Genomic DNA, 13,348 nt, shown 5'->3' on the forward strand with positions numbered 1-13,348 from the left:
CTGTTGTGAGCTTTGTAAAGAACCTCCAATTGCCACTCACCATCAGTAAGCAGAGCTGCTTGTTTTGGACATCCTAAAGGCTTGTGTGTCACTGGATCTCTGGAAATGTCGCCATCACTTCCTGTTAGGTCTTATAACATGGATTCGTTTAGCTTTTTTCTGGGTGTTTTTGGTTTTCTATTTACTATGCAGACGTTCCCTGTTCTGCACACTCACAGGTAGCTGTTTAATAACACAACGTGTGTGAAGGAGCAACACACAACTTTCATGTGTGTGTACGTAATGCAGTCAAATAAGTGATACCAATTTAGCTCTTTTAGCGGGCTTAAAAAGCAGTTAAAAGAGAAAATTAAAAACAAAGATGATTCATTTTCAACATTTTGTGTTTTCTAATGTGAAAAAAAAATCACTCTGAACTTTATAGTGGTACTAGAAAAGAAACCTTGTGGCTTTGTTGTGCATATTGCTGAACGTTACTGAGCACAATCTTATGTTTTTTTCTGACAGGTGTATTAAATATGAGATCGGACAAGTGTAGTTGTCTTGTTTTTGGTTTAGATTAAAAATAATTAACCAGGCTTCCTTTTTTTGTTTCTTTTGCATATGAATTCAAGGTGTGATATTTTTACTGAATTTATAACGGTAATAATGTAAAAATCATACACTAGTCCTACTCTAAAAGTTAACCCGCTCGCTGGTTTAAGTTTCAGAGTTGTTTTTGTGGAGTTTTTCTCATGCATGCATGATCTCTTGTCTCACACAATGCAAACATGCTACATGATTTATTAGATTTGAACTGACTGTAATAGCATTGCTACTCTACACTCACACCCACTTAGACTACAGTACAGTATGGCAAAACTAAAATCACTGAGAAATATTAACATGAAAATAAAATAGAAAAATTAATCATAATTAAACAAATAAAATGTGCTAAATTTTGTTAAAATAAGATACAGACTCGGAAATTTGTTGACAGCCACCCAGTCCATCTGCAGTTTAAATGATTATCTTTAAATAATAATCTAAAAATAATTATAAATTGCTAACAAAGGTTAAACGCAAGCCTGCTTCATTGTGCACAAGATTACAATGATGGCAAATTATTGTGATTCTCTTTATAATACTTGTGGAGTTTTGGTTACATTTTTATGCCCGTCCTGTTTCCCAGGTATGCTTCAAACTGAGGAGGACCCAGTCACGGTGGAAAAGGTTGACCAAGGTGAAGGGATTCCTGTTTATGCTTTGGTTAACATTTTTGTGTGTTTCTCCACATGTACTCACATACAAACACATCAATATTGCATGTGGACATATACGTTGCACCCACATCTAAACTCCCATAAACATAAGGACAGACTTTATGTTCAACCATGCAGGGTCACCGCCAATAAATAAGGTGACCTGCCTCTACTTTTAGACACTTGTTAGAACAATCTGCAGGTAGATATTTGTTCATTTTTGCTTTCTAGAGAGTTGAAGTAAATTCTTTCTTTAAATTTAGTGATTTATGCTGACAGCAGTGTTCACACGTCTCCATACCCATAAAACTTTTTGTCCTTCAATGAAGATATAGTGTTAAACCGACAGATTTTTGCAATATGAAAATGTTTTTGTAAGAACTAATGCATGAATAATTTCATGGCTGCTGTCCCAGAATAGAATGCCTCTGGGACCGCTTTATTATAAAAGCTAGTAAAACCGTAATGACTTGATGTTCATTCCCTCTTTCCTCTGACATTTTTAAATTCATTTAACTAAAGACACAGCCATGACTGTAACATTAGATGTATTGTTAATGAAATGCTCCAAGCAGATCTAACATCTTGGTGACAGCTGGAAATGTGTTAAAATGTTTAACAGTCTCTTCACTGCTGTTTATTGAATGAATTTCTCTCTGATTCATGTCCGTGTGTTGGCGTGTGTGTGGGTGTGTGTGTGTGTGTTTGTCAATCAGTGCTGGTTCAGCTGCTCCTTGAGTTTCAGAATGAGCTGCCATTTCACTTTGTTTTGGATGAGGTCCACAAACAGGTAATCCAAACACATTTATATTCTTCCAACAATGCGCGGCTACTTATACAGTAAGTGTAAAATATGCAGGGACAGGAACACGCATCCTAAAGTTTTACACAACACTTCTGGAACTGATATCACATCCACACCAGGCTGCTTAGGAAGCAGAGTTCTTGTCTTCGTCTCGCTGCTGTTGTGTCACTTCAGGGTTGAGGAGATAGTTGAGCAGCATCATTGTGCAAACAGTTAAGTTGTCTGTGCTGCTGACGACAGGAAGGTTTAACACCTGGCAGTGTTGACAGGTCCCATAAATCTTAGGAGAATACATCTTATTAGAAAAATCTTTCACACAAAGAACTCCCTCCTTGGACTAGGAATTAGACAATTGTCTCCTTTCTATCTTATCTGCACTTAATGTAATGTCCTGCCACTATTGTGTGAAGATTAGAGGCAACTTAGTAGCACTTTCAATTAAACAAATGTTTAAATGGAATATATTTTCCTACTTTAGTGTTGAGGAAAATGTTGAGGGAATAGAAAAAAATGCTCATTTCATTAAGGAGATGTAGAGATTTAATGAAAATTTTATATCAGAAAAAAATAACCAACATAAATGCAAAAGATAAATTTTTTTAAGGAAAAATCTATCCAAACCAATCTGACCATAAGTGAAACATTTAATTGTCCCCTAAACTGCTTGTGTCACTTTCTGGATGAACTTTCCTCCATTTGTTTTTGCAGATGTCTTTTATTCAGCCACATTAATGTTTTTAGCAGGAAGAGATTGTTTAAGGCCAGTTTGAAATTACTATAAATTTGATGTTATGTCTTTTTCTTATTTTACGTAGCTGAACGGCCAGCTCAGTGCGAAGAGTCTCCTGCCGACGTTCAACTTCCTGGGGAACCTTGTGAAGACGGTGCCCAACGTGGCTCACAGCTTTATTACTCAGTATGGTAAGACCCTGCAGCTCAATTAGATTGTCCATTTTAAAAAAAGCAGAGGGTTGCAGATGAGAAATTAGTTTTAATACGATTTTTTGTTGATACTCAAGACTCTAGAATCAATATAGTGAATGACAGAAGTGTAATTATTACTATTATTAAAAAAACAATTTGCTGTTAATGTTGTTTGGTGATAAGATACTAGATTTTGGAGTAAGAATGTGTCAAAGATCTGTCTAATCATAGCATAATGTAGCTTTAGCTTTTATAAAAGCTAAAGTAATAAATAAAGTAAAAGCTAAAACTAGCTTTTACTCTATAAGCTACTTTATAAAAGCTGCTAGATAAAGTAGCTTTTATATAGCGTGGAGGAAAAGGGTAGGCATTGCCACAACACAAGCAGCCGTTCTGCATCGTGAGTGATGCTCAGCAGACCAATAGCAGTTCTATATTTGTTTGTTTAATATTCAACCGTTGTTGGATTGTTTGTTTGTATTTCTATGACAGCAGTAAAACTTTAATCCTTTGGACAAATGTCTCCTGCAGTAGGCTGATGATTTTTTTCCCGCTAGATTTACTTTCTGTCTTTAAAAATGCACATGTGCTGATTTAAATACTACTCCACTGTTTTTATGAGTTTATGTTTTACCATTTTACCTTTACTTATCCATGATACTTTATTTTAGTTGAAAACACACAGGATATATCAAAGAAGACATTCTATGTTTGTTGATGATATCATGAGTGAAGTAATGAAAAATATTCTAATATTTATGCTTCAGGAAAACCGAATATGCTGCTGGTTCCACATTCGTTACTATCATATGTTATAATGAAAACAATTTACATAATTACAACAGAATGTTCTCATACTTGAAGCCCATCTCTCTCTTTATCTTTTTTATCGTCATGATGACCCCTCCGGTGTCCTGGAGCTTTAGCATCCTGACCACTGCTGTGAATCAGGTGTAAAAAACTAGTCAAATATAGTATTGGCAAGCATAATGTGAATGCATAACACCTGAAATATATAGCCTACCCAATATTGATACCGAGCTCTCCAGTTGCAATATTGCACACTTTGAAATTGCTGTGATGGCTCAATATATTGTCTGGCTCTAAATAATCTCAGGAGATAAAAAAGCATGTTGGTCTCATTGGTGATGTTCTTATTACTTTTATAATTTAAAAAATATTGGTCTATCTTCATTTTTTCTATCTAGTTCAAACTAGAAATTAGATGAAGTTATGAATTGGTTAGACGTGTTTATTTACCATAGTGTCCAAAAGTAGGAAATATACTCAAGATAATGCATTTTTTGTTTCTAGTGATAAATTATAATTAGCCCCATTTTTTTCAAAACAAAAACTAAGTGAAAGTTGAAAACTAAATTTATCTAACTCTGTGCCTTGCACCTGATTTTGGCCACTGACCACCTGTTGTGGCAAAGAGAAATTTCTCCAATCAGGGATGTGTAGAGTATCAACAAACAATGATAATACAATACTGTGATATAATGTATTGTGATAACACAAGGCTTGTAACTGTGGATTTGATGACTCAAGGTTTACTCAACAGGATACACAATTAAATCACAGAAATCACAGAATTACAGAACAGATACACAATTAAATCATTTCTTGTTTTAATGACCTCATAAACTGACCTTTGCAGCTGTTTGGAGTGTGATGATATGAATATTTAGTATTATAATTACTGTGTACAAATCTGCTATGGTTATCAATATGATATTGTGTTTAAATTATGCAAAAGTGTTATTACAGGCAGAAGTCATTCAGTCAGTGAAGTCAGCAGGCAAGAAATGCTGGGCAAAGATCAGTGCGACATAGAAACAGGTACCAAGAGCCAGGCTGAAAAATCCAGCAAGGAGTGAACGAGAAAAACGTTAAATACTAGGAGCTTGATTATGAGACAAATTATGAGACAATGGGCCAGTGCTAATTAGAAAGAGGGTGCAGCTGTGAGGAGAGAGCAGAAGGCAGACTGAGGGAGAGAGAGATGGTACAGAGAAGCTAGGACATAAATTGAAAAGGCATAAAGAATAATTAAACACAACAGATTAAACCTAAATGAATAAACAACTAAGAAAACATAAAAAGTAAAGAGAGAAACTAAAGCTGATTACAAAAGAACAAGAAAGTGAAAAAGCAAACACTGAAGAACCAAAACAACAAGTTATTTTATTTTCCATTGGTTGCTAAGCAGCCACAAGTTATCAACGACTCATCACCTTCTGTGCACAATACAGACATGTTCGAAAAGCCTTCCATGAGAAACTTTAAAGTCTGAATTATAGCCACTCATCTGTGATTACTTTATTACTAACCCTTGGAAACGTTATCATGGTAATCAGTAACATTTTGCTGCCAAAATGTAAAAAAAAAAGCTAATTTTATTCATCTAACTTTCCTATGCGATACATTGGTAGATTTAGAGCTAGAAGATAGTCCGGTACAGTATTGAGAGCGAGAGAAAGTATTGTACCTGGCCACCCTTCCCTGACATAACAGTGATTAAATCTCTTATTCAACCAGTTACACAACATCTGTCTGCTAATGGATCAGTTGTTCGCTCTGTCAGGGGGCATTGTTAGCCGGGTTCAGGCTTGTGGATGTTGCGAGGTGTTCGTCATGGCCGACTGCTCGTCTTTACACTTACAAACAAAAGTAAGACCTATTCCAAAACACTGGCATTAGAGCCATTATGTTTTCCGTTTTGCGACCACCTTCTGTCTGTATTCCTAAGCAGACACTGGTAAGAATGCTTTGCTAAGTTGCTGATGTAAGATGTGGGCTGCCATTATTGACTGTGTGTATCTGTCTGTGGCCTGTCACTCAACATGTCTCTGTGGGCCTGTTTGGACTAACGACAGCAGCGAGGCAATGACAACAGAAGCCCAGCGCTCCCAGCAGATTTCATCCTTTTTCAGGCGCTCCGTCTGCCTCCCAGCCTGTAAAATTAACTCTGGCTCTGATGTTGTTCCCCTTCTATGTAGTTGGTGGAGTCGTTTGAGATTGAGGAAAATAAACAGAGATCCTACAGGAGGAACAAAAATTGATTTCAGGATATTTTTTTTCCAGACACACAAATATAGAAAGTACATATATCCTTCCCTATAGTCTCTTGTTATTCCAGATGGCACATTAGAAGCCAGCCCTCCTTAAGGATGCCTTCAATAACTCTCTCTATTTAGTCCTAAAAATAAGCTACAGGGACTGAAAAAAAATTAGACTATTGTAGTGCACATAATTGAATGGAGATGAATAAAAAAACTGATTAAAGCTGTAAAAAGATGAAGGGAAAATGAGATATAAGAGAACAGAGGAGATCAAGATGAGCTTTTTTTCTTTCTCAGAGTTACGGATAATCAAAGATTCAAATTTCACAGGCTTGTGGATGAAATACTCCAGATTTGACAAGAACATCAGTGAAGGACACACAAGCGCAAATATCAAATATGGTTTTAATTGAGAAGAGCAACAAAAGGGGGTTCAAAATTATATAATATTTAAAATGTGTGTTTTATACAGTGAAGACCAGTAGAAATGCACTGCTCATAGAGCTCTATCTACATGAGGATTTCTCTCCATTTCCCTTAAACATATCAGCCAAATACTTATTTTTTGGGGATGTATTGAAAACCGAATAACCTCAACAATAACATTTTTACATCGACATAAAACACTGTAACAATGCAAAACTTCTAATCTACATACACTTAAATCTTTTTCTTTGCTCCATAAATATTCGCTTAGCAGCTCTGTTTGATGCAGCTTATTCAGAGGGGTAATATGAGTGTACTTTGTAGTTTTGCTTGTGTCATCAGCCCTCCTCCCCTACACGAAGATCATTAAGGCACATTCTAAAAGAGCAAGCCCTCCAGCTTGGGAATTGCTGGTATTTACACTAGAAGTTGAGAGTTCAAAAGCCTCGTGGAGCGTCAGAGAAGGGTCCAATTAAATCTTCTGCGGTGATTTGTACACAACAACAAAGCAACACCTTTGAAAGTGGCTCGCTAGGGTAATGGAGTGATATTTCAGAGCACGCAGCATCACAGCTTGGCAGCAAAGCATGGAAATGAACCTTTGCTTCCTCTGTTGACAAAGGCAAAATAAAGTCATTTGTTTATCCTTTCATGTTGTGTCGACAGCTGTGTATATTTGTTGTGGAGTGTACTTTTTGAACAGCAGTGTATTACTGTCCTCTTTCTAAAGGTTTCACCCACTCTGTCTTCTCCCTCTTCCTCCCTCTTAATGCCTGGCTCTCATCTTTGCTGCCTCATATTTCTTAGTTTAATCAAACATGTCCTCTCCAGGCTCACTTGGATTTTGATCTTCTTGACAGAGCAGCTGGCTTTCAGCTCTGCTCTTTGGCTCTGTCATCTCTTCCTTTCTTGTTTGCTACTTGCAGAGTCTGTGTTGACGTCTTCCACTTATCTCTGCGCTGCATGGATGATGTCTCTGTCCGCTGCCTTTGCTTGTTCTTTCTGGGATTCTGAAAGGCTGCCTTTTCTGGCAGCCAGCATACCTGGAAGTTGTGATTAAAAAAGACTCCTAGTCTGGTAGAGATGGAGGGCTTTATACCTGTTCTACCCTCTCTCTCTATCCAGTCTGCTTTTTCAGTTTGTGTTTAAGAGAAGTTTAATTTCCGGTATTTGATCCTTGCCTTTTTGTAGTAATATTAAAAGTATTATTATAGTTTCTCCATCATGCTGGAGTCTTTACATAATGTCCGAGACTCGGTATTAAGGCCTACATACAGTACAACAAATGGTTGAGAAAACAGTAACTTGGAAGCTCTGCTTTGTGGCTGGTGCATCCTCAGTCTGAGTGTTTGCCGTAAATGTTGTTAGAGAGGCAGCGCATGCAGTCACAGCCACATGCTCTGTCAGCACTATCACTAATCTCCTAAGAGATTTCTGCAGATAGCCAAAGGAAGGAGCACTAAAGCAGATGGCTTGTGTGTTAACTGTGGGACAGCATAAAGACCATCAAGCTAATCTACTTTGAAACAAAATATTTACAAGCGTTTCTCTCAGTTTTCTGATTCGTATCTGTGAACCACTCTTCAAAAGGCTCATTTTATAATGTAAAATATTATGTAACTTGTTTGTTAGATTTGCATTTGTGTTACAAATCTAATGCACAACTCTGTAGTATGGTGTAGATTTTCATCAGGACAGGTCATTAGCAATAACAGAATATGCGGTGAAGTCAGAACTAAAAGACAAAGTATAAAAGCTGGTTTTTAAGAAATCTATAAAATGATTACCAGTCTGTCTAGCTTAGCAAAGACAGGTTGTTCTACAGGTTAGCGCTACCATTGAGAAAGCTTGGAAATACAACTACAAGATTTGACTTGCTTTACTCTTTTTGCAGTTTTGTCAATTACTTTTAACAATTTTTTCCGTTGTTCATTAGTTCCCCTGCTGGATCACCTGTGCTCAGCTTTGGCATATCCAGACGAAGCACTGAAGACTTCAGTAGTGCATGTTTGGCTGCAGCTGATGCAGACGTCTGGAGACGCTGGGGCACAGGACCTGCCCATTGCCACTAGGGACAGGTTATGCACCCTGCTGCTGCAGACGTTTAGCAATGCTAGCTCAGCGCAGCTCATTAAAAACTGTGCAGGTGAGAAAATATTCACACTTCTTGAACACACGTTAGTAGTTCTCTGAAGTTTACGTTCACACATCTTGGACATTATTTTTAGGGTAGAATGCTGATGATTATTCCTTAAACAATATTTCAATAATTGTTTTAATAATATTCAGAAACAATAATTAGATGCACAAGCTTGAGGTTATTGTGAATTCTCTGTTTTTTTGTTACCTTCAACAACCTTCTAAGCTTAAAGGACTTGGTAGAGTAATTTTAATCGGTTTGTGTGTTAGGATGGGTCAGGGTTTTAAGCGTATTTAACAAACTTTTATAGGGTAAAGGTATAGCTTCAGGAAATTCATTGCAGAAACTGATGTTAATCTTCTTTTTCCATTCCAAAACGGGATTCAATGTCCATCCATCCATTTTCTTACACCCTTGTCCCTTAGTGGGGTCGGGAGGTGCTGGTGCCCATCTCCAGCTAACGTTCCGGGGAAGAGGCAGGGTTCACACTGGACAGGGAGAACATGCAAACTCAATGCAGAAAAACCCCGGACTGGGAATCGAACCCAGGACCTTCTTGCTGCAAGGCAACATTGCTACCAACTGCGCCACTGTGCAGCCAAACTTAATTTCACTACATTACTATTGCTGTTTATTCATGCACCGATCTGCAAGAAAGTTGACTAAGAAAGTACGTGCAGGTGAGTTTTCCAGTGATTAGCCAGTGACAAAGTGCAATGGTGGGGGTAGGTATTGTAAATCTGGCCTGACACCTGCTGAAGGATCAAGATTTCAATCTTCTGAGGCTCAAGGTAAGACCCAGAAAAGTTTGTTCCAGGACCCAACAAGACCTTAGGTAGCAATCTGGATTATCTGAGGACATTACACAACGAGAGCTTGATTATCGCAACAAAGGCTAACAATCAGGCGCCAGGGGAGACCTGCTGCAGTCTTGATGATGATTAGACAGAGGTGAGTTAAAAGCACAGCAGGAGGAGTCCAGCTCTTCTATAGAATTAGAAACACAGGAACAGGAGCCAGGAAGAGAGAAAGAGGAGAGCACAAAAAACAAAAAAAATTGTAATTTTGAATTGTTCATCATTCATTCTGTTTGAATGATCTTCAAACAAAAAATCGACATCTTCAAACTCCACTGAAATCTGGGTCCTTCATATGAACAAGCTATACGCCTTCTGGGGGGAAAAAGCTATAAGATCGGATGAGACTTGAGTTGAGCAATTTAGTTGCTATGATAGAAATGCTAGGTAGGGGGAGGAATGTGTAACAGCAGGCTAACATCAGGCCTCTGGAATGAACTTCATAAATTCAACAATTTCAATCCAATTACAAATTGCTTTGCTTAAAAGCCATTTCATGGCAAGCAAATCATCCAATTTAATAAACTCTATCAAATATCCAGACAAACAGACCTTCTGGGTGGCAACAAAAAACTTCAAGTCAAGGTCTAACTTGCTAATGGATATTTAACCAGGCATATGCTTATGTTCAATAAATTACAGTATCATTGAAATGTTAATTTATTTCAGCAACTCGGTTCACTCAGTGAAACATATAGATTTATTACACACAGACTGATGTTTTCAAACCTTTATTTCTCTTGGTTATGATTTCCTTCTTATTCCTAAGGAAAACATGACATTTAATATACATCAGATCAATAAAAAATGAACAGAAATTTGAGCTTAATGAAAAGTAGGTTTAATACCTGCTTTAATGTTATTTTCAAACACTATTATTTATCTGACAATCAAGCCACATGGAAATGCATATTCTAATGTAATTAGACTATGCACTCAAGTTTTGAGTGCATAGTCAAGTTTTGTTCCCATAAGACAAAACTCCCCAAAGTGAAGTCAATTCTTGTATCAAAATCAATGCACCCGTTTGTTTTATAGAAAACTCAGGATTTAAACTTTGAATTAAAACTCTTTTTATTGATCTGGTCACAGCAGATGATGAAATAATGTTTCTTCAGAGTACACTAGCATTCCTCTAGTTTAAAGTGTTTAGTTTCAGGGTTAGGAATGTGTTTGTCATCAGTCCAACTTAGATGCTTTGATTTATATAATGTCTATCATGGCCTGTTTTCAACTTGAGGTTAAGAAATGATGTATAGATTAAATAGATTATCATAGTTTACGGACATTGGGATGTGTTTTGAGTGATAATTTCTTATACTTTTGAAGCATGTCATCAGAGTCCGTTGTATCCTTCGTCTGTTAGGCCTGCTCTGGCAGCTGGTCAAGTATGAAGAAGCCGTGTCGGTTCTGATGAGCAGCTCAGGCGGTCCGCTCATGTGCGACACGAATGAGGACATCCTCACCAACAACAGCCAGTCCCTCATCCAAGACCAAGAGCAACAGCCTGCTGACCACAGCTTACTGCCTCTCCTGTTGAAAAAGGTCTCTGTCTAAACATCCTGCTGCCACTCCAAAGACCTGAACTCTAACACTATCGTCATAACAACAAGCTCTAATCCCGGATTAATGCTCCTTTGAGCAGGGGTTCAGTTTGGGCTTTAGCCTACACAAATATTTGTGCTAAATGTCTGGGAAATCAATGTGTAGATTATATTTGGGTGGATGTTCTCAGTGGTCGCTCACAGTTCATGGGGTCAGCCGGTAACTTTCAACCACCATCGTTTTAGATGTTTTGTGTAAATTATTACTCTCATATTAAATTAATATTCCTATAACAACACAAGTAATCCTACTAAATATACTGTGATTTCATTCGTCCATGCCTACGTCAGCTGTGGTCAGATAATAAACTGTGTAAAACTGATGGGATGAACCCTACATGTCATCCCCCCTTCAAATCAGCTTGTGAGCGGCTGTTTGGAAACCTTAATTTCAGCATTTCTGAATATAAAAATCACCAAAAGTTGCAAAATGAAAAGCTGATTCATCAGAAGTGAATGTTTTCTGCAGCTATGCTAAATTGTTGATTCATTTTCAAACTACCAGACGACTCAGGGCTTCTGTGCAGCTTTACAAAGTATATAAATGGAGTTTGCTTTCAGTATTCTCCAGATGATTCTCCTGGATAAATATGTAAAAAGAAAAATAAGAGTTTATTCTATTTTCTGAAGGATATAAAATTTCTTAATGTAAACTCTGTAAGTGATGAGTAATTTTCACTCTAATTATAAGTAATTAATGAAGTCTTCAGTCAGTTGATCTTTCTAAATACTTATTACTTAAGAACTTATTTTTTTAATTAATGGATTATGCTAAGGAGGGGGTCATTTCCTCCTTAGCTGGACATGTTTTTTAATGTTATTCAATGTTTTCGGTTGGCATTAAAACACTGAATCTGGTTTAATGTTGATTTATTTAATCTACAGAAACTCAAACTGTACATGGAAAAAAAATCATATTTATAGTTTATGGTCCTTGTTTTGGAATGGAAATCAGCTAAGATATATTTGATGCAGAGCAAAGTTGAACTCTGGTGATACTTTAAGGTTCATATCTGATGGATCCCAATGAAAACATTTCATTTTTCAGTTGCTGCTGAGCGGTGATGAGACGCTGCAAATGACCAGTGCAAAGTGCATCGCTGCAATTTTGGTTCATTCTCCCAGTCAGTACTGCGCTCTCTGCATCAAGGCTGATTTACCAGGTAACACACAGGCACACTAGACATGAAATCAGCCATTCGAATGTTTTAGATATTCAGTCCTTTTTGCGAAAGGTTCACACTGATCTTGTATTTATTTTATTAAAGATGAAGAAAATTAAATTTAAGGTCGATTTTAGGAAAACAAACCTTGTTTTATTTATGAAAAAGCAACCAAATGCTTGCTATTGATGACATTTAAGACTATTTTCAGAATCTTGTGATCTGCTTTTGGGACAAACTTGATTGGTTGACTCGACCTGTGCAAGTCTGTAGGTCCAAACATGCAAGTTTTGACTCTTTTTTTTTACATAGCTGTATGCTTTTTGATTTGTCTCCCAATTTTTTTCTTGTTTTTCTTTTACTTTTCCAGGTAAGTTTTGCTAAATATTCCCTCTCCCCCTGAATCGTACAGGCTGGTTAAGATTGCAATTTTCTTATTTATTTTTTGCATACCTTACATACAAACATTGTTGGAAGACGTCTTTATGAACTCAGTTAGGTGAACGATTTTACAGAGTCGCAGAGTGACTGTACACTTTGTTTATTGTGCCTCCGTCTCTCTCAGGTTTTCTCTTTGACCGTCTGGCCAGCAGCAGCAGTGAGATGCTGCTGTGGTCCATCTACAGCTGTTTGGTGTTACTGACTGAGGAGCCGCTTTTCTTTTCCCAATGCCACTCCGTATATGGTGAGACCCCAAACTGAGAACTGTTGAAACCCGAAGTTTACATACACAGAATAAAAAAAACGCATCTACTTTTTTTCCTCAATCTCTGAAGTTGAATCGGAACAAACGTTTCTTATTGTGGTGTTTAGCAAATAGAAATAATTTTAGTCATTTTAAATGGCTCAAAACAAGATGTTTGGTTTGATTTAACTTCAAATTGTAAGAAAAAAATATGGATGTGTATTTTTATTCCATGTATGCAAACTACTGGTTTCAACTGTGCACATATTTGCTATGAAAACGTTTTTCTCCCACAGAAGTGAAGCTCAGCCAGCTTTGAAATGTGATCCCTTTTCATTGCACTTATTCATGACCTCATTAAAACGAGATGACAGGGCTTTTTCATATTTTAGCTTCACTTCTGATCATTGTTCTTCTGTCTATCAGATGAGAGAGAGT

The 13,348-nt window shown here is 37.2% G+C and overlaps 1 protein-coding gene across 1 annotated transcript; it reads left to right on the forward strand.

The window, feature by feature from the left end:
- The first annotated feature begins 9,829 nt into the window (after nucleotides 1–9,829).
- Nucleotides 9,830–12,979, forward strand: LOC116735468 (meiosis inhibitor protein 1-like). Its single transcript, XM_032587393.1, has 4 exons — nucleotides 9,830–9,845; nucleotides 10,825–11,003; nucleotides 12,111–12,225; nucleotides 12,791–12,979. Exons 1-4 carry the CDS (start codon nucleotides 9,830–9,832, stop codon nucleotides 12,925–12,927), a joined length of 447 nt encoding a protein of 148 aa, XP_032443284.1. The 3' UTR covers nucleotides 12,928–12,979.
- The last annotated feature ends 369 nt before the right edge of the window (nucleotides 12,980–13,348 follow it).

Source organism: Xiphophorus hellerii, chromosome 16, assembly GCF_003331165.1.
Source record: "Xiphophorus hellerii strain 12219 chromosome 16, Xiphophorus_hellerii-4.1, whole genome shotgun sequence".
In the NCBI taxonomy this organism is placed as follows: domain Eukaryota; kingdom Metazoa; phylum Chordata; class Actinopteri; order Cyprinodontiformes; family Poeciliidae; genus Xiphophorus; species Xiphophorus hellerii.

Excerpts from the sequence above, each read along its gene's own strand:
- LOC116735468 (XM_032587393.1), top strand. Across the intron at positions 11,004-12,110 it reads TGCCTCTCCTGTTGAAAAAG|TTGCTGCTGAGCGGTGATGA; the intron begins GTCTCTGTCTAA and ends TTCATTTTTCAG. Across the intron at positions 12,226-12,790 it reads CATCAAGGCTGATTTACCAG|GTTTTCTCTTTGACCGTCTG; the intron begins GTAACACACAGG and ends CGTCTCTCTCAG.